The sequence below is a fragment of the Oncorhynchus nerka genome, linkage group LG24 (assembly GCF_034236695.1).
Source record: "Oncorhynchus nerka isolate Pitt River linkage group LG24, Oner_Uvic_2.0, whole genome shotgun sequence".
NCBI lineage: Eukaryota > Metazoa > Chordata > Actinopteri > Salmoniformes > Salmonidae > Oncorhynchus > Oncorhynchus nerka.
In genome coordinates, this window is record NC_088419.1 from 9,774,958 (window position 1) to 9,799,380 (window position 24,423).

A 24,423-nucleotide genomic window follows, 5' to 3' on the forward strand; every position below is an offset into this window, starting at 1 on the left:
TCAGGTAGAACAGAGAACCAGCAGGCTACAGACCTGGTTGCAGAGTTGAATACCCCTGCACTAGAGGATGAGGATCCTCTCTCTCTCAAGCATCTATGTTTCCCTCTGTCTTCACACTAAGCAGAATTGGACCTACTTGAGATATGGTAGCTACTCTCCTAATGGCACCAACTGTGTGTGTGTATGTTTGTGTGTGAAAGGGGGAGTGGTGTGTGTTTCCGAGAGAGAGCGAGAGAGATGCATGGGGGAGAGGGATATTTCAGGTCGGGGAGGGTCTTCTCTATCTCACAGAACTGCTATAGCAGCCCCCCCCCCTCTCATTCTCTCACCCAGAAGGGTCTTCTCTATCTCACAGAACTGCTATAGCAGCCCCCCCCCCCTCTCATTCTCTCACCCAGAAGGGTCTTCTCTATCTCACAGAACTGCTATAGGCCCCCCCTCTCATTCTCTCACCCAGAAGGGTCTTCTCTATCTCACAGAACTGCTATAGCAGCCCCCTCTCATTCTCTCACCCAGAAGGGTCTTCTCTATCTCACAGAACTGCTATAGCAGCCCCCCTCTCTCATTCTCTCACCCAGAAGGGTCTTCTCTATCTCACAGAACTGCTATAGCAGCCCCCCCCTCTCATTCTCTCACCCAGAGGCAGCTCAGGGTTCTGTGTGATGTGCTCTGATCACTGCTTTCTCTGACACGCCACGGATTAGACTAGTGGACTAGTTCCCACCAAATTATAGAGAGTACGGTCTCTCCATCTGTGTGTGTGTCTGCCAGAGAGTGAAGAGAGAGATGAATAAAGAGTGAGGAGAGAGTGAAGAGAGAGAGTGAGAGTGAGAGAGAGGAGAAAGATAGAGGAGAGAGAGCGAGAGAGTGAAGAGAGAAAGAGAGAGAGGAGAAAGAGAGAGGAGAGAGTGAAGAGAGAGAGATGAATAAAGAGTGAAGAGAGAGAGTGAGAGAGAGAGAGAGATACATCCCAATAATATCTCCTTTCTTCTGAAGTGTGTACTCATTCACTACTTCCCCACAAATCTAAAAGCATTGCATTGCTGGTTGCATATTTCTTAGACCATTTATTTCCATTGAAAGCAGTGAGGGGATTGACCAGGTGCACACGTTGGAGAGGAGGAGAGACGATGGAGACGTAACCAGAGAGAGTGGGTGTCACACAGATACAGAGATATATCCCAAAGCTGCCATTTCAGTCAGGTAGACTTCACGGCGATACCTCTGACACATCATCATTATGCAGATTCACGTGTTAGTCATTTAGCAGACGATCTAATCCAGTGATTTACAGGAGTTGACTGCATGCATTTTTCCCATATTTGTTCGCCGTGGGAAAAAAAGGAACCCGTAAGTAACCCTGGCATTGTAAGCGCCATGCTCTACCAACTGAGCCTCACGGGACACCATAGGCTGCCAGTCACCCTCGCTGTCACCTCGGACTGAGGAATCGTTGCTTGTGTTTCGTCGTGATCCTCAGTCTTGCCAGGATTAAATGAAAACAGATTTGGAGTTGAAGGAAAATATCCTCCTAGAACTACATGCACTTGTAAACCCAAAACAGCCACAACATTCATACGGATACAATTATTTAAACTTTCAGGTTCTTCCAAGTTCTTTTACGGGGATATATGGATGCAACGAGATCATGTGAGGTAAAACATGAGTTATCCAACTATTCCACCTACTGGTAAAAAAAAAAAAAGAGAAGAAGAAGCTAAATACTTTATATTCCAGACTACTTTCTGAGACACAGGAGCTGATGTCCTACTGGTCTTTCCATTTTACACCCAGGTCTAAATTAGTCCCTGAAACAGGCATCAATAAAAACAACAACAAAAAAAGTCATTCATGAAAGCCATTGGGCGCTGTTTGCCTGGAATTCAATCCAATTCATGCTTTATTGATTCCTATTGGTCCATGACATAGGGGTGGCCAATCGTACCCTTTTTTTTCTTCTATTTCATCAAGTTACCACACAGTATGATGAGTCATACATCTGCCAGTATTTATTCAATAAACATCTGAAAGTATTACAACGTTGCAATGTGATTCAAGTAGTCATGATCAAACAGCACAGATATACATTTCATCATCACAGATCATAGTCCTGCATTTCACCTGTATCTAGAGATTATAGTCCTGTAATTCACCCTTAGAGATCATAGTCCTGTATTTCACCTGTATCAGAGATCATAGTCCTGTAATTCACCTGTATCTAGAGATCATAGTCCTGTAATTCACCTGTATCAGAGATCATAGTCCTGTATTTCACCCTTAGAGATCATAGTCCTGTATTTCACCCTTAGAGATCATAGTCCTGTATTTCACCTGTATCAGAGATCATAGTCCTGTATTTCACCTGTATCTAGAGATCATAGTCCTGTATTTCACCCTTAGAGATCATAGTCCTGTATTTCACCTGTATCAGAGATCATAGTCCTGTATTTCACCTGTATCTAGAGATCATAGTCCTGTATTTCACCCTTAGAGATCATAGTCCTGTATTTCACCTGTATCTAGAGATTATAGTCCTGTAATTCACCCTTAGAGATCATAGTCCTGTATTTCACCTGTATCAGAGATCATAGTCCTGTAATTCACCTGTATCTAGAGATCATAGTCCTGTAATTCACCTGTATCGGAGATCATAGTCCTGTATTTCACCCTTAGAGATCATAGTCCTGTATTTCACCTGTATCTAGAGATCATAGTCCTGTGTTTCACCATTAGAGATCATAGTCCTGTATTTCACCATTAGAGATCATAGTCCTGTATTTCATCCTTAGAGATCATAGTCCTGTATTTCACCTGTATCTAGAGATCATAGTCCTGTATTTCACCTGTATCAGAGATCATAGTCCTGTATTTCACCTGTATCTAGAGATCATAGTCCTGTGTTTCACCATTAGAGATCAAAGTCCTGTATTTCACCTGTATCTAGAGATCATAGTCCTGTAATTCACCCTTAGAGATCATAGTCCTGTATTTCACCTGTATCTAGAGATCATAGTCCAGTAATTCACCCTTAGAGATCATAGTCCTGTATTTCACCCGTAGGTCATAGTCCTGTATTTCACCTGTATCTAGAGATCATAGTCCTGTATTTCACCTGTATCTAGAGATCATAGTCCTGTATTTCACCTGTATCTAGAGATCATAGTCCTGTATTTCACCTGTATCTAGAGATCATAGTCCTGTATTTCACCTGTATCTAGAGATCATAGTCCTGTATTTCACCTGTATCTAGAGATCATAGTCCTGTATTTCACCTGTATCAGAGATCATAGTCCTGTATTTCACCTGTATCTAGAGATCATAGTCCTGTGTTTCACCATTAGAGATCAAAGTCCTGTATTTCACCTGTATCTAGAGATCATAGTCCTGTAATTCACCCTTAGAGATCATAGTCCTGTATTTCACCTGTATCTAGAGATCATAGTCCTGTATTTCACCCTTAGAGATCATAGTCCTGTATTTCACCCTTGGAGATCATAGTCCTGTAATTCACCATTAGAGATCATAGTCCTGTATTTCACCTGTATCTAGAGATCATAGTCCTGTATTTCACCTGTATCTAGAGATCATAGTCCTGTATTTCACCCTTAGAGATCATAGTCCTGTAATTCACCCTTAGAGATCATAGTCCTGTATTTCACCCTTAGAGATCATAGTCCTGTATTTCACCCTTAGAGATCATAGTCCTGTAATTCACCCTTAGAGATCATAGTCCTGTGTTTCACCATTAGAGATCATAGTCCTGTATTTCACCTGTATCTAGAGATCATAGTCCTGTAATTCACCCTTAGAGATCATAGTCCTGTAATTCACCCTTAGAGGTCATAGTCCTGTATTTCACCCTTAGAGATCATAGTCCTGTAATTCACCCTTAGAGATCATAGTCCTGTATTTCACCTGTATCTAGATATCATAGTCCTGTATTTCACCCTTGGAGATCATAGTCCTGTATTTCACCTGTATCTAGAGATCATAGTCCTGTATTTCACCCTTAGAGATCATAGTCCTGTAATTCACCCTTAGAGATCATAGTCCTGTAATTCACCCTTAGAGATCATAGTCCTGTATTTCACCTGTATCTAGAGATCATAGTCCTGTATTTCACCTGTATCTAGAGATCATAGTCCTGTATTTCACCCTTGGAGATCATAGTCCTGTAATTCACCCTTAGAGATCATAGTCCTGTAATTCACCCTTAGAGATCATAGTCCTGTATTTCACCTGTATCTAGAGATCATAGTCCTGTATTTCACCCTTGGAGATCATAGTCCTGTAATTCACCCTTAGAGATCATAGTCCTGTAATTCACCCTTAGAGATCATAGTCCTGTATTTCACCTGTATCTAGAGATCATAGTCCTGTATTTCACCTGTATCTAGAGATTATAGTCCTGTGTTTCACCATTAGAGATCATAGTCCTGTATTTCACCCTTAGAGATCATAGTCCTGTATTTCACCTGTATCTAGAGATTATAGTCCTGTAATTCACCCTTAGAGATCATAGTCCTGTATTTCACCATTAGAGATCATAGTCCTGTATTTCATCCTTAGAGATCATAGTCCTGTATTTCACCTGTATCTAGAGATCATAGTCCTGTATTTCACCTGTATCTAGAGATCATAGTCCTGTATTCACTTTCACCTGTATCTAGAGATCATAGTCCTGTATTTCACCTGTATCTAGAGATCATAGTCCTGTATTTCACCTGTATCTAGAGATCATAGTCCTGTATTTCACCTGTATCTAGAGATCATAGTCCTGTGTTTCACCATTAGAGATCAAAGTCCTTTATTTCACCTGTATCTAGAGATCATAGTCCTGTATTTCACCTGTATCTAGAGATCATAGTCCTGTAATTCACCCTTAGAGATCATAGTCCTGTATTTCACCCTTAGGTCATAGTCCTGTATTTCACCTGTATCTAGAGATCATAGTCCTGTATTTCACCTGTATCTAGAGATCATAGTCCTGTAATTCACCCTTAGAGATCATAGTCCTGTATTTCACCCTTGGAGATCATAGTCCTGTAATTCACCCTTAGAGATCATAGTCCTGTATTTCACCTGTATCTAGAGATCATAGTCCTGTATTTCACCTGTATCTAGAGATCATAGTCCTGTATTTCACCCTTAGAGATCATAGTCCTGTAATTCACCCTTAGAGATCATAGTCCTGTATTTCACCCTTAGAGATCATAGTCCTGTATTTCACCCTTAGAGATCATAGTCCTGTATTTCACCCTTGGAGATCATAGTCCTGTAATTCACCCTTAGAGATCATAGTCCTGTATTTCACCTGTATCTAGAGATCATAGTCCTGTATTTCACCTGTATCTAGAGATCATAGTCCTGTATTTCACCCTTAGAGATCATAGTCCTGTAATTCACCCTTAGAGATCATAGTCCTGTATTTCACCCTTAGAGATCATAGTCCTGTAATTCACCCTTAGAGATCATAGTCCTGTAATTCACCCTTAGAGGTCATAGTCCTGTATTTCACCCTTAGAGATCATAGTCCTGTAATTCACCCTTAGAGATCATAGTCCTGTATTTCACCTGTATCTAGATATCATAGTCCTGTATTTCACCCTTGGAGATCATAGTCCTGTATTTCACCTGTATCTAGAGATCATAGTCCTGTATTTCACCCTTAGAGATCATAGTCCTGTAATTCACCCTTAGAGATCATAGTCCTGTAATTCACCCTTAGAGATCATAGTCCTGTAATTCACCCTTAGAGATCATAGTCCTGTATTTCACCTGTATCTAGAGATCATAGTCCTGTATTTCACCTGTATCTAGAGATCATAGTCCTGTATTTCACCCTTGGAGATCATAGTCCTGTAATTCACCCTTAGAGATCATAGTCCTGTATTTCACCTGTATCTAGAGATCATAGTCCTGTATTTCACCCTTGGAGATCATAGTCCTGTAATTCACCCTTAGAGATCATAGTCCTGTAATTCACCCTTAGAGATCATAGTCCTGTATTTCACCTGTATCTAGAGATCATAGTCCTGTATTTCACCTGTATCTAGAGATTATAGTCCTGTGTTTCACCATTAGAGATCATAGTCCTGTATTTCACCCTTAGAGATCATAGTCCTGTATTTCACCTGTATCTAGAGATTATAGTCCTGTAATTCACCCTTAGAGATCATAGTCCTGTATTTCACCATTAGAGATCATAGTCTTGTATTTCATCCTTAGAGATCATAGTCCTGTATTTCACCTGTATCTAGAGATCATAGTCCTGTATTTCACCTGTATCTAGAGATCATAGTCCTGTATTTCACCTGTATCTAGAGATCATAGTCCTGTATTTCACCTGTATCTAGAGATCATAGTCCTGTATTTCACCTGTATCTAGAGATCATAGTCCTGTATTTCACCTGTATCTAGAGATCATAGTCCTGTGTTTCACCATTAGAGATCAAAGTCCTGTATTTCACCTGTATCTAGAGATCATAGTCCTGTATTTCACCTGTATCTAGAGATCATAGTCCTGTAATTCACCCTTAGAGATCATAGTCCTGTATTTCACCCTTAGGTCATAGTCCTGTATTTCACCTGTATCTAGAGATCATAGTCCTGTATTTCACCTGTATCTAGAGATCATAGTCCTGTAATTCACCCTTAGAGATCATAGTCCTGTATTTCACCCTTGGAGATCATAGTCCTGTAATTCACCCTTAGAGATCATAGTCCTGTATTTCACCTGTATCTAGAGATCATAGTCCTGTATTTCACCTGTATCTAGAGATCATAGTCCTGTATTTCACCCTTAGAGATCATAGTCCTGTAATTCACCCTTAGAGATCATAGTCCTGTATTTCACCCTTAGAGATCATAGTCCTGTATTTCACCCTTAGAGATCATAGTCCTGTATTTCACCCTTAGAGATCATAGTCCTGTAATTCACCCTTAGAGATCATAGTCCTGTGTTTCACCATTAGAGATCATAGTCCTGTATTTCACCTGTATCTAGAGATCATAGTCCTGTATTTCACCATTAGAGATCATAGTCCTGTATTTCACCTGTATCTAGAGATCATAGTCCTGTGTTTCACCATTAGAGATCATAGTCCTGTAATTCACCCTTAGAGATCATAGTCCTGTAATTCACCTGTATCTAGAGATTATAGTCCTGTAATTCACCCTTAGAGATCATAGTCCTGTATTTCACCATTAGAGATCATAGTCCTGTATTTCATCCTTAGAGATCATAGTCCTGTATTTCACCTGTATCTAGAGATCATAGTCCTGTATTTCACCTGTATCTAGAGATCATAGTCCTGTATTTCACCTGTATCTAGAGATCATAGTCCTGTATTTCACCTGTATCTAGAGATCATAGTCCTGTATTTCACCTGTATCTAGAGATCATAGTCCTGTATTTCACCTGTATCTAGAGATCATAGTCCTGTATTTCACCCTTGGAGATCATAGTCCTGTAATTCACCCTTAGAGATCATAGTCCTGTAATTCACCCTTAGAGATCATAGTCCTGTATTTCACCATTAGAGATCATAGTCCTGTATTTCACCATTAGAGATTATAGTCCTGTATTTCACCATTAGAGATCATAGTCCTGTATTTCACCATTAGAGATCATAGTCCTGTAATTCACCCTTAGAGATCATAGTCCTGTATTTCACCATTAGAGATCATAGTCCTGTATTTCACCTGTATCTAGAGATCATAGTCCTGTATTTCACCCTTAGAGATCATAGTCCTGTATTTCACCATTAGAGATCATAGTCCTGTAATTCACCCTTAGAGATCATAGTCCTGTATTTCACCATTAGAGATCATAGTCCTGTATTTCATCCTTAGAGATCATAGTCCTGTATTTCACCTGTATCTAGAGATCACAGTCCTGTATTTCACCTGTATCTAGAGATCATAGTCCTGTATTTCACCTGTATCTAGAGATCATAGTCCTGTATTTCACCTGTATCTAGAGATCATAGTCCTGTATTTCACCTGTATCTAGAGATCATAGTCCTGTATTTCACCTGTATCTAGAGATCATAGTCCTGTATTTCACCCTTGGAGATCATAGTCCTGTAATTCACCCTTAGAGATCATAGTCCTGTAATTCACCCTTAGAGATCATAGTCCTGTATTTCACCATTAGAGATCATAGTCCTGTATTTCACCATTAGAGATTATAGTCCTGTATTTCACCATTAGAGATCATAGTCCTGTATTTCACCATTAGAGATCATAGTCCTGTAATTCACCCTTAGAGATCATAGTCCTGTATTTCACCATTAGAGATCATAGTCCTGTATTTCACCTGTATCTAGAGATCATAGTCCTGTATTTCACCCTTAGAGATCATAGTCCTGTATTTCACCATTAGAGATCATAGTCCTGTAATTCACCCTTAGAGATCATAGTCCTGTATTTCACCATTAGAGATCATAGTCCTGTATTTCACCTGTATCTAGAGATCATAGTCCTGTATTTCACCCTTAGAGATCATAGTCCTGTATTTCACCATTAGAGATCATAGTCCTGTAATTCACCCTTAGAGATCATAGTCCTGTATTTCACCATTAGAGATCATAGTCCTGTATTTCACCTGTATCTAGAGATCATAGTCCTGTATTTCACCTGCATCTAGAGATCACAGTCCTGTAATTCACCATTAGAGATCATAGTCCTGTATTTCACCTGTATCTAGAGATCATAGTCCTGTATTTCATTCAAAACGACATACCTTATTATCAGTTGCACACAAACAGTAGTTTTTGACAGTAGCGGTAGTAACATTGAGTCAGTAGCTGCAGACAGTAGAGGTCAGTCCTATGATCAGTTCATATAGCCAATCTGGTCAAAAGGCTAAACGAGGGATATAGGGATATATCATGAACAGTTAAATAATTAACTTCATTGAAGTTGCAAGACAGAAGAAGATGAGGACGGACGTTGGACACATGACAAATCTCTTGCTGGTCTGGATAATACGTTTCTAAGTTTCCATTCGATGGGCTACTCCGGAAACAGCAGCTATCTAGTGGATAATATGGCGTAAACCTGAAGCAAACTAAATATGTCATCATAGATAGAATCACAGATGCAATATTTCTAGAGCATCGAAATTAAAAGTCAACACCTTTTTCCAGGCCTTGTTAATGCTCATGGGTTTAAACTAACATTAAACTAATGTACATGATCATGGAAAGTTGTATTGAGAAACACAATTTGTAAAGCTAAAACTAAACGGAACATTGTCTGCACTACAAACGACACCCTATCCCCTATAGTGCCGTAGGTCTGAGCAGAGCCAAGCAGTGTACTATGAAGGGAATAAGGTGTGATTTGAGACTCACTACAGTAGAACAGTGTGTGTAATGTGTCGTGATCCCTTCATGAACATCTCTGCAGTGTATCGGCTTCATATAGCAACGCAGCATGTATCAGTAGCACCGTCTGGTGCCGAAATCTATGAACTACAATGAAAAATACCATGAAAAACCACTATGCTTTCTATATACACTAGATGACTGATAAAGGGGCACTGTTTTGAAGCCACCGCGCCTCCATCTTGGTACTCCCCCACCAGTGTAAAAAAATTACCTAGGAAGATATAGAAATGCATGTATAAATGTCTATATTTGTTTTTGCCACATTTATTCTATTACAGACAACTTAAAGCATACTTTTAAATAATATTGTGTGAGCTAAAATACATGTAATTTTGTCCTTGAAGCATTTCAATGAAATACTGTATAATTCCATTCATTCCTAGAGGACTGCTTTTCTGAGGAGAGCCAATATGGCCGACCGGTGACTTCAAAGCATCTCATTGGCCAATACATAGCATTAGCAATCCAGGGTTTACATACATCATTGGTAAAAACCTATCAAACACCAGTACACCACCTACAATGGTAGAAAGGCAATCAGCTACGAGAAGTATCACCCCCCTCCCACCATATTCCCTACATAGGGCATCACTTTTGTCACTCTATTCCCTACAAAGTGCACTACTTTCAAGCAGAGCTCGCATAAGGAATAGGGTGTGATTCAAGACGCAGCCAGACCCAGTCCTTACATAAGGAGAAGTGGCACCCTATTCCCTATATAGTTCCCTACTTCTCTCACCCTATTCCCTATATAGTTCCCTATGTTTCTCACCCTATTCTCTATATAGTTCCCTACTTCTCTCACCCTATTCCCTATATAGTTCCCTACTTTTCTCACCCTATTCCCTATGTAGTTCCCTACTTTTCTCACCCTATTCCCTATGTAGTTCCCTACTTTTCTCACCCTATTCCCTATGTAGTTCCCTACTTTTCTCACCCTATTCCCTATATAGTTCCCTATGTTTCTCACCCTATTCCCTATGTAGTTCCCTACTTTTCTCACCCTATTCCCTATATAGTTCCCTACTTCTCTCACCCTATTCCCTATATAGTTCCCTACTTCTCTCACCCTATTCCCTATATAGTTCCCTACTTCTCTCACCCTATTCCCTATGTAGTTCCCTACTTTTCTCACCCTATTCCCTATATAGTTCCCTACTTTTCTCACCCTATTCCCTATGTAGTTCCCTACTTTTCTCACCCTATTCCCTATATAGTTCCCTATGTTTCTCACCCTATTCCCTATGTAGTTCCCTACTTTTCTCACCCTATTCCCTATATAGTTCCCTACTTTTCTCACCCTATTCCCTACATAGTTCCCTACTTTTGACCAGGCCCTTAACACCAGCAGCTCTTCTGTGAGGCGGCGGCCCCGTCTGTGATGCCCTCCTCCTCCTCCAGGGCGGTGAGGTTGAGCTCGTCTGTGACCGACGCCCTCAGGAGGTCCAGGTCCTTCTTATTGGCCGACAGGACCTGCTCAGCCAATCGCGTGAAGGACTGGGTGAAGAACAGAAACGTGTTTTGCAACACCAATCATTAATTTAACTGTTAGTGCAAATATATATATATATTACTGTATTTTTCACCGTATATATGTCACTGTGTATATGTCACTATATATAATCACTGTATACAGTGCATTCAGAAAGTATTCAGACCCCTTGACTTATTCTAAAATGGATAAAATATTTTTTTCCATTCATCAATCTACCAAAAAAATACCCATAATGACATCACAATACCCCATAATGACATCACAATACCCCATAATGACATCACAATACCCCATAATGACAAAGATAAAACAGGTTTTTAGATGATCATTTTTTATATAAGTATTCAGACCCTTTACTCAGCACTTTGTTGAAACACCTTTGGCAGCGATTACAGCCTTGAGTCTTCTTGGGTATGACGCTACAACCTTGGCACACCTGTATTTGGGGAGTTTCTCCCATTCTTCTCTGCAGATCCTCTCAAGCTCTGTCAGGTTGGATGGGGAGCGTCGCTGCACAGCTATTTTCAGGTCTCACCTGAGATGTTCGATTAGGTTCAAGTCCGGGCTCTGGCTGGTTCACTTAAGGACATTCAGAGACTTGTCCCGAAGCCACTCCTGCGTTGTCTTGGCTGTGTACTTAGGGTCGTTGTCCTGTTGGAAGGTGAATCTTCGCCCCAGTCTGAGGTCTTGAGCTCTCTGAAGCAGATTTTCATCAAGGATCTCTCTGTACGTTGCTCCGTTCATCTTTCCCTCTATCCTGACTAGTCTCCCAGTCTCTCCCGCTGAAAAACATCCCCACAGCATGATGCTGCCACCACCATGCTTCACCGTAGAGGTGGTGCCAGATTTCCTCCAGACGTGACACTTGGCATTTAGGCCAAAGAGTTCAATCTTGTTTCTCATGGTCTGAAAGTCCTTTAGGTGCATTTTGGCAAACTCGAAGCGAGCTGTTATGTTCCGTTTACTGAGGAGTGGCTTCGGTCTGGCAACTACCATAAAGGCCTGATTGGTGGAGTGCTGCAGAGATGGTTGTCCTTCTGGAAGTTTCTCCCATCTCCACATAGGAACTCTGCAGCTCTTTCAGAGTGACCATCGGATTCCTGGTCACCTCCCTGACCAAGGCCCTCCTCCCCTGATTGCTCAGTTTGTCTGTGCGGCCAGCTCTAGGAAGAGTCTTGGTGGTTCCAAACTTCTTCCATTTAAGAATGATGGAGGCCACTGTGTTCTTGGGGACCTTCAATGCTGCAGAATTGTTTTGGTAACCTTCCCCAGATCTATGCCTCAACACAATCCTGTCTGGGAGCTCTACGGATAATTCCTTCGACCTCATGGCTTGGTTTTTGCACTGTCAACTGTGATACCTTATATAGACAGGTGTGTGCCTTTCCAAATCATGTCCAATCAATTGAATTTACCACAGGTGGACTCCAATCAAGTTGTAGAAACATCTCAAGGATGATCAATGGAAACAGGATGCACCTGAGCTTAATTTAGAGTCCCATAGTAAAGGGTCTGAATACTTATTTAAATAAGGTATTCGTTTTTTAAAGTTTTAATAAATTTGCAAAAATGTATGAAAAGCTGTTTTCACTTTGTCATTATGGGGTATTGGGTGTAGAAATAAAGTTATTTAATTAATTTTAGAATAAGGCTGTGTCGTAACAAAATGTGGAAAAAGTCAAGAGGTCTGAATACTTTCCGAATGCATTGTACATGTCAATGAGGTTGATGGCACCGTAATGTATGTCTCTCTGCTATCCTTAGATCTTCCTCCCTCTGAGCTCTGAGCTCCATTACAACGGTCTGAGACCTCACAGTGTGGTGGAACTGATCTCTGTCTGATCTGTGATCCTGTATATAGGCTGTGATGAACAGGAGGTATGATGGCACCTTACTTGAGAAGAACGGGCTGGTGGTAATGACAGGAGTGGAATCAGTGGAATGGAATCAAAATACATGGTTTCCATGGTTTCCAGGTGTTTGATGCCGTTCCATTTGCTCCGTTCCGGGTCTTTTTATTACGAGCCTGTTCTCCCGTCAGCAGATTCCACTGATCACTGTATGTCAACTGTGAGAGCCAGAAATCTTGCTTGTTTGTAGGTGACCAAATGCTTATTTTCCACCATAATTTGACAATAAATTCATTCAAAATCCTACAATGTGATTTTTCTGGATTTTTTTCCTCATTTTGTCTGTCATAGTTGAAGTGTACCTATGATGAAAATTACAGGCCTCTATCATCTTTTTAAGTGGGAGAACTTGCACAATTGGTGGATGACTAAATACTTTTTTGCCCCACTGTATATCACTTGGACTCTGGGAGATACAGAATAAGACAAGGTGACTAAGGATGAAATGTTGTTCCATTATATCGTCATCAATAGTTCACATTCCGGTAGTCTGGCCGTGGTGTTTAGCTTTGGTCCTGTGACAGACAGGCAGGCAGCCAGCCGTACAGTGTTTCTACGGGAGCTGTCAGCCACTCACCTCTGTTATGTTATGGTTGGTGAAGGCACTTGTCTCAAAGAAGTCCATCCCATAATCCTTGGCCAGCTTGTTGCCCTGTTCTGTAGCTACCTGCCTCTTCTCCTCCTCATCTGACTTGTTCCCTATGAGGATCCTCTGGATGTTATCAGGAGCATACTGAGAGAGAGAGGGAGGGAGGGAGGGAGATGGGGAGGGAGATGGGGAGAGACGGAGGGAGATGGGGAGGGAGGGGGAGGGATGGATGGAGAGAGGGAGATGGGGAGGGAGGGATGGATGGAGGGAGGGAGGGAGGGAGGGAGGGGGGAGGGGGAGGAGGGAGGGAGGGAGGGAGATGGGGAGGGAGGGAGATGGGGAGGGAGGGAGGGAGGGAGGGAGGGAGGGAGGGAGATGGGGAGAGAGGGAGGGAGAGAGGGAGATGGGGAGGGAGGGATGGAGGGAGGGAGGGAGGGAGGGAGGGAGGGAGGGGGAGGGAGGGAGATGGGGAGGGAGGGAGGGAGGGAGGGAGGGAGATGGGGAGAGAGGGAGGGAGAGAGGGAGATGGGGAGGGAGGGAGGGGAGGGAGGGAGGGAGATGGGGAGGGAGGGAGGGAGATGGGGAGGGAGGGATGGATGGAGAGAGGGAGGGAGGGAGGAGGGAGGGAGATGGGGAGGGAGGGAGGGAGAGAGATGGGGAGGGAGGGAGGGAGTCATTCAGTCTGATTTGACAAAAGCACCCTGTGCCGCTATATGAAATAAGTTGGCCTGACCTCTAACCCTTGTTCCCCTTGATCTCACCTCGTCCACATCGCTGGCCCACTTCATGATGTGCTGGAAGGATCGCTCACTTGTGATGTCGTAAACCAGGAAGATTCCCTGAAGAGAGGCGAGGAGAGGGTTGGAGATATGGGGAGGGAAGAGGAGAGAAGAGGGTAGGAAATGAGGGACGAGGAGAGGAGATGAGGGGATGGAAGAGGAGAGAATAGGAGATGAGGGGAGGGAAGAAGAGAGGGTAGGAGATCAGGGGAGGAAAGAGGAGAGGGTAGAAGATGAGGGGAGGGAAGAGGAGAGGGTAGGAGATGAGGGGAGGGAAGAGGAGAGAAGAGGGTGGGAGATGAGGGACGAGGAGAGGAGATGAGGGGAGGGAAGAGGAGAGGGTAGGAGATGAGGAGAGAAGAGGGGAGGGAAGAGGAGAGGAGAGAGTAGGAGATGAGGGGAGAGAAGAGGAGAGGGTAGGAGATGAGGGGAGAGAAGAGGAGAGGGTAGAAGATGAGGGAAGAGGAGAGGGTAGGAGATGAGGGGAGGGAAGAGGAGAGGGTAGGAGATGAGGGGAGAGAAGAGGAGAGAGTAGGAGATGAGGGGATGGAAGAGGAGAGAGTAGGAGATGAGGGGAGGGAAGAAGAGAGGGTAGGAGATGAGGGGAGGAAAGAGGAGAGGGTAGAAGATGAGGGGAGGGAAGAGGAGAGGAGAGGGTAGGAGATGAGGGGAGAGAAGAGGAGAGGGTAGGAGATGAGGGGAGGGGAGAGAAGAGGAGAGGGTAGGAGATGAGGGAAGAGGAGAGGGTAGGAGATGAGGGGAGGGAAGAGGAGAGGGTAGGAGATGAGGGGAGAGAAGACGAATTGTCAGCTAATTCAGTTATGGTTGTCACAGCAACCCCACGTGGTTTAGAACCCATGGGTGATAAGGGTGGTGAGTGGACAGGAGGAAACTAGCACCAAGAAACTGTGCTACCAACCATAACTACAGTACATATTTGACATACGACTGCAGCTTTAGCTACAAGTGCAATGCATGTTCAGAAGGGAGAGCACCCTCGTCTCCAGGCTAATGGCCAGACGGAATAGACTAAAGAAAGAGTGGAGCTCCAGTAAAGTGTAATGCATGTTCAGAAGGGAGAGCACCCTCGTCTCCAGGCTAAAGGCCAGACGGATTAGACTAAAGAAAGAGTGGAGCTCCAGTAAAAGAATCTTACCTGATCTGACCTCTTACCTACAATATCTTGAGGGAAGAGTAGCGTTACCTTACCTGTGCTCGTCTGTAGTACTGCTTGGTGATGGTCTGATATCTCTCCTGTCCTGCTGTGTCCCTGGAAGAAATCAAATGTCAAACACCCTCTCTTAGAAAATGACAAAACAGGTAGCGAATAGTGATAATATCAGGCAATGTTTCAATCCAATGTGGATCTTCGTGAGTTCAAACTTCTTTTAAATCTTGAGATAAGACTCCTTGCAGGGCAGGGGGAACTGATTTAGTGTCCAGTCTGAGTAAACAACAGTATGGAGTAAGACTGAACATCACTGACAGAATAGCATGGGGTAAGACTGAACACCCCTGACAGAATAGTATGGGGTAAGACTGAACACCCCTGACAGAATAGTATGGGGTAAGACTGAACATCCCTGACAGAATAGCATGGGCTAAGACTGAACATCACTGACAGAATAGCATGGGGTAAGACTGAACACCCCTGACAGAATAGTATGGGGTAAGACTGAACATCCCTAGCATGGGGTAAGACTGAACACCCCTGACAGAATAGCATGGGGTAAGAGTGAACATCCCTGACAGAATAGCATGGGCTAAGACTGAACATCCCTGACAGAATAGTATGGGGTAAGACTGAACATCCCTAGCATGGGGTAAGACTGAACACCCCTGACAGAATAGCATGGGGTAAGATTGAACATCCCTGACAGAATAGCATGGGCTAAGACTGAACATCCCTGACAGAATAGCATGGGCTAAGACTGAACATCCCTAGCATGGGGTAAGACTGAACACCCCTGACATAATAGCATGGGGTAAGATTGAACATCCCTGACAGAATAGCATGGGGTAAGACTGATCATCCCTGACAGAATAGCATGGGCTAAGACTGAACATCCCTGACAGAATAGCATGGGCTAAGACTGAACATCCCTGACAGAATAGCATGGGGTAAGACTGAACATCCCTGACAGAATAGCATGGGCTAAGACTGAACATCCCTGACAGAATAGCATGAGGTAAGACTGAACATCCCTGACAGAATAGCATGGGCTAAGACTGAACATCCCTGACAGAATAGCATGGGCTAAGACTGAACATCCCTGACAGAATAGCATGGGGTAAGACTGAACATCCCTGACAGAATAGCATGGGCTAAGACTGAACATCCCTAGCATGGGGTAAGACTGAACACCCCTGACAGAATAGCATGGGGTAAGATTGAACATCCCTGACAGAATAGCATGGGGTAAGACTGATCATCCCTGACAGAATAGCATGGGCTAAGACTGAACATCCCTGACAGAATAGCATGGGCTAAGACTGAACATCCCTGACAGAATAGCATGGGCTAAGACTGAACATCCCTGACAGAATAGCATGGGCTAAGACTGAACATCCCTGACAGAATAGCATGAGGTAAGACTGAACATCCCTGACAGAATAGCATGGGCTAAGACTGAACATCCCTGACAGAATAGCATGGGCTAAGACTGAACATCCCTGACAGAATAGCATGGGGTAAGACTGAACATCCCTGACAGAATAGCATGGGCTAAGACTGAACATCCCTGACAGAATAGCATGGGCTAAGACTGAACATCCCTGACATTGAACTAGGACATCCACTATATTCAAAGGGGTGATTCCCATGTTTGACCTAATTTAGTAGAATGCTCTGGCTGCATGCATTCACTACTTACCATATCTGTATCCTAACTTTGATGCCATCTATCTCCAGTGTCTTCATTTTAAAATCGACTCCTGCAAAAAAGAGAAGAGTCAAATATTGTGAATATGAAAACCTCTTGATTAATTCATCCTATTTAATGTGTGGAGGGGTAAGGTGAGGCGAGACGAGGCTAGCGAGGCGGAAACAGTCCTGCTGTTTATTCTCCTCAAGGTACCTTTTATCTCAGTTTCGTACAGCTTTTTAACAGCAAAGATACTGAGAGCCATTTCATCCCATATATATCAGGACTTTTTTTAAAATTACGACTGAATGCTCCTTTAAAGATATAGAGCTAATGGTGATGGATCAGTGAGATGAACTTAGTTTAGACCTGGATCGATCACAGGGGGGGGATACTGGAGGGGAGGAGGGAGAAGAGGGAGAGGAGGGGGAAAGATACTGGAGGGGAGGAGGGAGAAGAGGGAGAGGAGGGTGGGAAAGATACTGGAGGGGAGGAGGGAGAAGAGGGAGAGGAGGGGGAAGATACTGGAGGGGAGGAGGGAGAAGAGGGAGAGGGGGGGATACTGGAGGGGAGGAGGGAGAAGAGGGAGAGGAGGGGGGAGAGATACTGGAGGGGAGGAGGGAGAAGAGGGAGAGGACTGGGTAGCAAAGCAAGAGTTTTTTTAACCAGTGTAGATGGGCACTCTTGTGAACCACCAGAGAAAGAGGGAGGGAGGCAGAGACAGACAGACAGACAGACAGACAGACAGACAGACAGACAGACAGACAGACAGACAGACAGACAGACAGACAGACAGACAGACAGACAGACAGACAGACAGACAGACAGACAGACAGACAGACAGACAGACAGGACAGACAGGACAGACAGACAGACAGACAGACAGACAGACAGACAGACATACAGCTAATAAGCAAGAGAGAAACTGAGAGAAAAACAGAGAGATCGAGGGAGAGAGGTGGGTTATGCTCCAATGATCTATGGCCAGACAGCAGCATGGAGAGGCCCAGAGAGACTGACATGTCAGGCCAATCAGAGCACTGAGTTACTGTATATAAGAGCCATTGTAGGCCATCATTGTAAATAAGAATTTCTTCTTAACTGAATCGACTAGTTAAATAAAGGTTAAATAAATTAAATACATGAATAAAATACTATGAAGGTAAACAGACTGTCGGGTATACTGTATATTATACTATATATTATACTATACAGTACTATACCTGTTTGTGTAGTTTCTAAACAGACTACTAGATGAATACTATGGAGGTAAACAGACTGTCGGGTATACTGTATATTATACTATATATTATACTATACAGTACTATACCTGTTTGTGTAGTTTCTAAACAGACTACTAGATGAATACTATGGAGGTAAACAGACTGTCGGGTATACTGTATATTATACTATATATTATACTATACAGTACTATACCTGTTTGTGTAGTTTCTAAACAGACTACTAGATGAATACTATGGAGGTAAACAGACTGTCGGGTATACTGTATATTATACTATATATTATACTATACAGTACTATACCTGTTTGTGTAGTTTCTAAACAGACTACTAGATGAATACTATGAAGGTAAACAGACTGTCGGGTATACTGTATATTATACTATATATTATACTATACAGTACTATACCTGTTTGTGTAGTTTCTAAACAGACTACTAGATGAATACTATGAAGGTAAACAGACTGTCGGGTATACTGTATATTATACTATATATTATACTATACAGTACTATACCTGTTTGTGTAGTTTCTAAACAGACTACTAGATGAATATTATGGAGGTAAACAGACTGTCGGGTATACTGTATATTATACTATATATTATACTATACAGTACTATACCTGTTTGTGTAGTTTCTAAACAGACTACTAGATGAATACTATGGAGGTAAACAGACTGTCGGGTATACTGTATATTATACTATATATTATACTATACAGTACTATACCTGTTTGTGTAGTTTCTAAACAGACTACTAGATGAATACTATGAAGGTAAACAGACTGTCGGGTATACTGTATATTATACTATATATTATACTATACAGTACTATACCTGTTTGTGTAGTTTCTAAACAGACTACTAGATGAATACTATGAAGGTAAACAGACTGTCGGGTATACTGTATATTATACTATATATTATACTATACAGTACTATACCTGTTTGTGTAGTTTCTAAACAGACTACTAGATGAATACTATGGAGGTAAACAGACTGTCGGGTATACTGTATATTATACTATATATTATACTATACAGTACTATACCTGTTTGTGTAGTTTCTAAACAGACTACTAGATGAATACTATGGAGGTAAACAGACTGTCGGGTATACTGTATATTATACTATATATTATACTATACAGTACTATACCTGTTTGTGTAGTTTCTAAACAGACTACTAGATGAATACTATGGAGGTAAACAGACTGTCGGGTATACTGTATATTATACTATATATTATACTATACAGTACTATACCTGTTTGTGTAGTTTCTAAACAGACTACTAGATGAATACTATGGAGGTAAACAGACTGTCGGGTATACTGTATATTATACTATATATTATACTATACAGTACTATACCTGTTTGTGTAGTTTCTAAACAGACTACTAGATGAATACTATGGAGGTAAACAGACTGTCGGGTATACTGTATATTATACTATATATTATACTATACAGTACTATACCTGTTTGTGTAGTTTCTAAACAGACTACTAGATGAATACTATGAAGGTAAACAGACTGTCGGGTATACTGTATATTATACTATATATTATACTATACAGTACTATACCTGTTTGTGTAGTTTCTAAACAGACTACTAGATGAATACTATGAAGGTAAACAGACTGTCGGGTATACTGTATATTATACTATATATTATACTATACAGTACTATACCTGTTTGTGTAGTTTCTAAACAGACTACTAGATGAATACTATGAAGGTAAACAGACATGGCATTTAAACAAAACAACAATCCCAGATAAACCAATAACCAGCTCTAACCGATGAGACCAACCCTCTCTGCAGCTAAAATACCATTACTCAGTATGTTGGGCTCCACTCTACTCCGCTGTAGGGTAAACTGTGGCAAATCAATACTCAGTCCCTCCGATTCTCAGACTCAAACACTGAGAGAGACGCGAGTCATCCGTGTTTTTCTTCAGTTATATTCCTCTACTGAGCCTTTAGCGTGCTCTCCCATGAGCCTGAGCGTGCTCTCCCATGAGCCTTTAGCGTGCTCTCCCATGAGCCTTTAGCGTGCTCTCCCATGAGCCTGAGCGTGCTCTCCCATGAGCCTTTAGCGTGCTCTCCCATGAGCCTTTAGCGTGCTCCCATGAGCCTTTAGCGTGCTCTCCCATGAGCCTTTAGCGTGCTCTCCCATGAGCCTTTAGCGTGCTCTCCCATGAGAATGAGCAGAGTAGATTACAGAAATACTGCAGTGTGTTCTCTTGATAAGGGCCTTGGCACTTTAACCTATCTGTAGACACACTGTCAGACCCTCAGACTTAACCAGTGACATGCCCTTTAACCTATCTGTAGACACACTGTCAGACCCTCAGACTTAACCAGTGACATGCCCTTGAACCTATCTGTAGAGCCTGGGGCTGATATACTACAGTATTTACCTTGTGTGTTGAATGGGCCCTCTGAACTGGGCCCTCTGACTGGGCTGGGCCCTCTGACTGGGCCCTCTGACTGGGCCCTCTGACTGGGCCCTCTGATAGATGTGACATACTGCTTTTATTCTTCTGCGTGTTCATTTGAAACAAGCCTTATCTCGTTACGCATATCTCATCTAAAATACTATCGATGACGAGAGGCTCTCAGAGGCCAACTTTTCAAACTGCCATTCAAACTGCCACTTGAAACAGTCTCAGGCACTCATCTAAAACACTATAGACATGCTCTCACAGTCCTGGGCCAAGACTGGAGTTCACTCCACTTCAGTGAGAGACGGAGCGACTGAGAGGCCTTTGAAAACAGTGAAGCGGCCTGCTGTCTGACTAGGACTGTGTGACTACTAGAGAGTAAAGGCGTAGACACACTAGGTTTGGGTTGCTCCTAGCAGATCTCGGCTTGGCAAAACTAACATCTGTGCCTCACATACTCCCTTAAAAAACCTTCGGTTGAAAAACGAAATTCCGGCTACCGAACTTCGACCATCCTCAAAAAAAATAAAAAAAACAATGCTTGCCCAAACACTACCGAACAAAAACGTAACAAAATGTTGTCATGATATATGCGCAAACTGTTTGGACTGGGAAGCATACGGTAAGCTTAAGGAGGGAGGGAGTATGCAGTATGCAGACAGTGGCACAGTGAAAGGCCATCAACATCATCACAGTCACTGGCCTGCTTTGCCTGGGGCTGGGAAGCGTCTCCCTCTCCCTTTCTAGGATGCTTCTCTCCAAGCACCTCTCTCTCTTCTCCTCCCTCTTTTTATTCTTATCGATCCACCGCTTGAATCTCTCTCTCTTCCCCTCCCTCTTTCTATTCTTATCGATCCACCGCTTGAATCTCTCTCTCTTCCCCTCCCTCTTTCTATTCTTATCGATCCACCCCTTGAATCTCTCTCTCTTCCCCTCCCTCTTTCTATTCTTATCGATCCACCCCTTGAATCTCTCTCTTCCCTACCCTCTTTCTATTCTTATCGATCCACCACTTGAATCTCTCTCTCTTCCCCTCCCTCTTTCTATTCTTATCGATCCACCCCTTGAATCTCTCTCTCTTCCTCCCTCTTTCTATTCTTATCGATCCACCCCTTGAATCTCTCTCTCCCTACCCTCTTTCTATTCTTATCGATCCACCCCTTGAATCTCTCTCTCTTCCCTCCCTCTTTCTATTCTTATCGATCCACCCCTTGAATCTCTCTCTTCCCCTCCCTCTTTCTATTCTTATCGATCCACCCCTTGAATCTCTCTCTCTTCCCCTCCCTCTTTCTATTCTTATCGATCCACCCCTTGAATCTCTCTCTTCCCCTCCCTCTTTCTATTCTTATCGATCCACCCCTTGAATCTCTCTCTCTTCCCTCTCTCTTTCTATTCTTATCGATCCACCCCTTGAATCTCTCTCTTCCCCTCCCTCTTTCTATTCTTATCGATCCACCCCTTGAATCTCTCTCTCTTCCCTCCCTCTTTCTATTCCCTCGATCCACCCCTTGAATCTCTCTCTCTTCCTCCCTCTTTCTATTCTTATCGATCCACCCCTTGAATCTCTCTCTTCCCCTCCCTCTTTCTATTCTTATCGATCCACCCCTTGAATCTCTCTCTCTTCCCCTCCCTCTTTCTATTCTTATCGATCCACCCCTTGAATCTCTCTCTCTTCCCCTCCCTCTTTCTATTCTTATCGATCCACCCCTTGAATCTCTCTCTTCCCTACCCTCTTTCTATTCTTATCGATCCACCCCTTGAATCTCTCTCTTCCCCTCCCTCTTTCTATTCTTATCGATCCACCCCTTGAATCTCTCTCTTCCCCTCCCTCTTTCTATTCTTCCACCCCTTGAATCTCTCTCCTTCCCCTCCCTCTTTATTCTTATCGATCCACCCCTTGAATCTCTCTCTCTTCCCCTCCCTCTTTCTATTCTTATCGATCCACCCCTTGAATCTCTCTCTTTCCCTCTTTCTATTCTTATCGATCCACCCCTTGAATCTCTCTCTCTTCCCCTCCCTCTTTCTATTCTTATCGATCCACCCCTTGAATCTCTCTCTCTTTCTATTCCTCCACCCCTTGAATCTCCCTCTTTCTCTTTCTATTCTTATCGATCCACCCCTTGAATCTCTCTCTTCCCCTCCCTCTTTCTATTCTTATCGATCCACCCCTTGAATCTCTCTCTTCCCTACCCTCTTTCTATTCTTATCGATCCACCCCTTGAATCTCTCTCTTCCCCTCCCTCTTTCTATTCTTATCGATCCACCCCTTGAATCTCTCTCTCTTCTCAGCTTTAATATTGTAGATAGATTGTAGCTTCCATCAATGTAATTGTCTGCATCATTTCCAATCCCCCATATATTTTGGGGGGGTAAATATATATGTTTTGAATCCGGCATTGTTTTGCGTATCAGTTCATAAACCATGTGTCATGGAATCGGTACATCCACAATACTTCCACTTGCATCTTTCATTTTTACAGTAATGCTGCAATAGTTGGTTGTAATTTTGGATAGATCAGACATTTCCATATATTTTGGTTAGCTGCATGTGTGACATAACTCCACCAGTCCTATTTATGATATAATTGACAAATATATATTTTTTTTATAATTGCATTTTATTTTTTTTATCAATTAGTATATTTGAGTTGAACCATAATATTGGTTGTATTATTTGTTTGTCTTTTCTGGTGGATTAAACTGAAATTGCAACCAACTTTCTAAGGCTTGTTTTAAAAATAGCAATATTTTTGAGATTGTTTCATTTTCAAATAATGGAAAGTGACAGGTTGTAATGTGAATGAAGGGGAAAAGGCCATTCTTGAACATGGGATGAGACATTCTTACTAATCTGCTAGAGAACCAGTTCGGATTTAAGTATAACTTTTGTATGACTGAAGCCTTTAGTGAGAGGTCTAATGATTTTAATATTTCATCATTTCTGCCCTCTGAATTCATATTCATTATATAAATAGGTCTATTTAATTTAGTCTTGCTTTCCGTTCCAAATCAAATGGAATTGGCCCACCTATTTTAGAAAATTACAGACCTCAAGGAAATGAAGGAATACCTCAAAGCAATGTAATTCTCAAACATACGGTATAAAAAAAGAGCTTCTTACAATCATATACACTCACAGAGTAGGTTTATGTGAGAGTGGTCTTAAGGTAGTGCAGCTTGGTCCCAGATATGTTTGTAATAACATGTCAACTCCATGTGAGTGGCATGATGGTACAAACAGACTGGTACCCAGGCTAGCCTAAAGGTTGAATTGTAGTCCAAGAACTCTTAAAGACGAAACAGTCAAAGAGCCGGCGAGCCGATGACCATCGTTGTTTTTCTTTCTTTTCTATCTACCCCTTTTTCTCCTAAATCGCTGCAACTCCCCAACGGACTCGGGAGAGGCGAAGGTTGAGAGTCACACGTCCTCCGAAACACGACCCAGCCAAGCCGCACTGCTTCTTGACACACTGCTCGCTTAACCCGGAAGCCAACCGCACCAATGTGTCGGAGGAAACACCGTCCAGCTGGCGACCGAAGTCAGCTTGCAGGCACCCGGCCCGCCACAAGGAGTCGCTAGAGCACGATGAGACAAGGTAATTCCGTCCGACAAACCCTTCGCTAACCCAGACAACGCAGGGCCAATTGTGCGCCGCCTCATATGGCTCTCCCAGCCTGGGATCGAACCCGGGCCTGGAGTG

The 24,423-nt window shown here is 42.6% G+C and overlaps 1 protein-coding gene across 1 annotated transcript in view; it reads right to left on the reverse strand.

Annotated features, from left to right (window-relative positions):
- Positions 1-10,697: 10,697 nt before the first annotated feature.
- LOC115115080 (ras-related protein Rab-15-like) overlaps positions 10,698-24,423 on the reverse strand; it is a 28,351-nt gene continuing 14,625 nt past the window's right edge. Inside the window, exons 2-6 of the mRNA XM_029643553.2 lie at positions 17,042-17,102; positions 15,378-15,438; positions 14,151-14,228; positions 13,378-13,533; positions 10,698-10,892 (exon numbers count right to left, since the gene is read on the reverse strand). Of these exons, the coding sequence (XP_029499413.1) occupies positions 10,734-10,892; positions 13,378-13,533; positions 14,151-14,228; positions 15,378-15,438; positions 17,042-17,102 (515 nt within the window). The 3' untranslated portion in view covers positions 10,698-10,733. The remainder of the gene's footprint in view (positions 10,893-13,377; positions 13,534-14,150; positions 14,229-15,377; positions 15,439-17,041; positions 17,103-24,423) is intronic.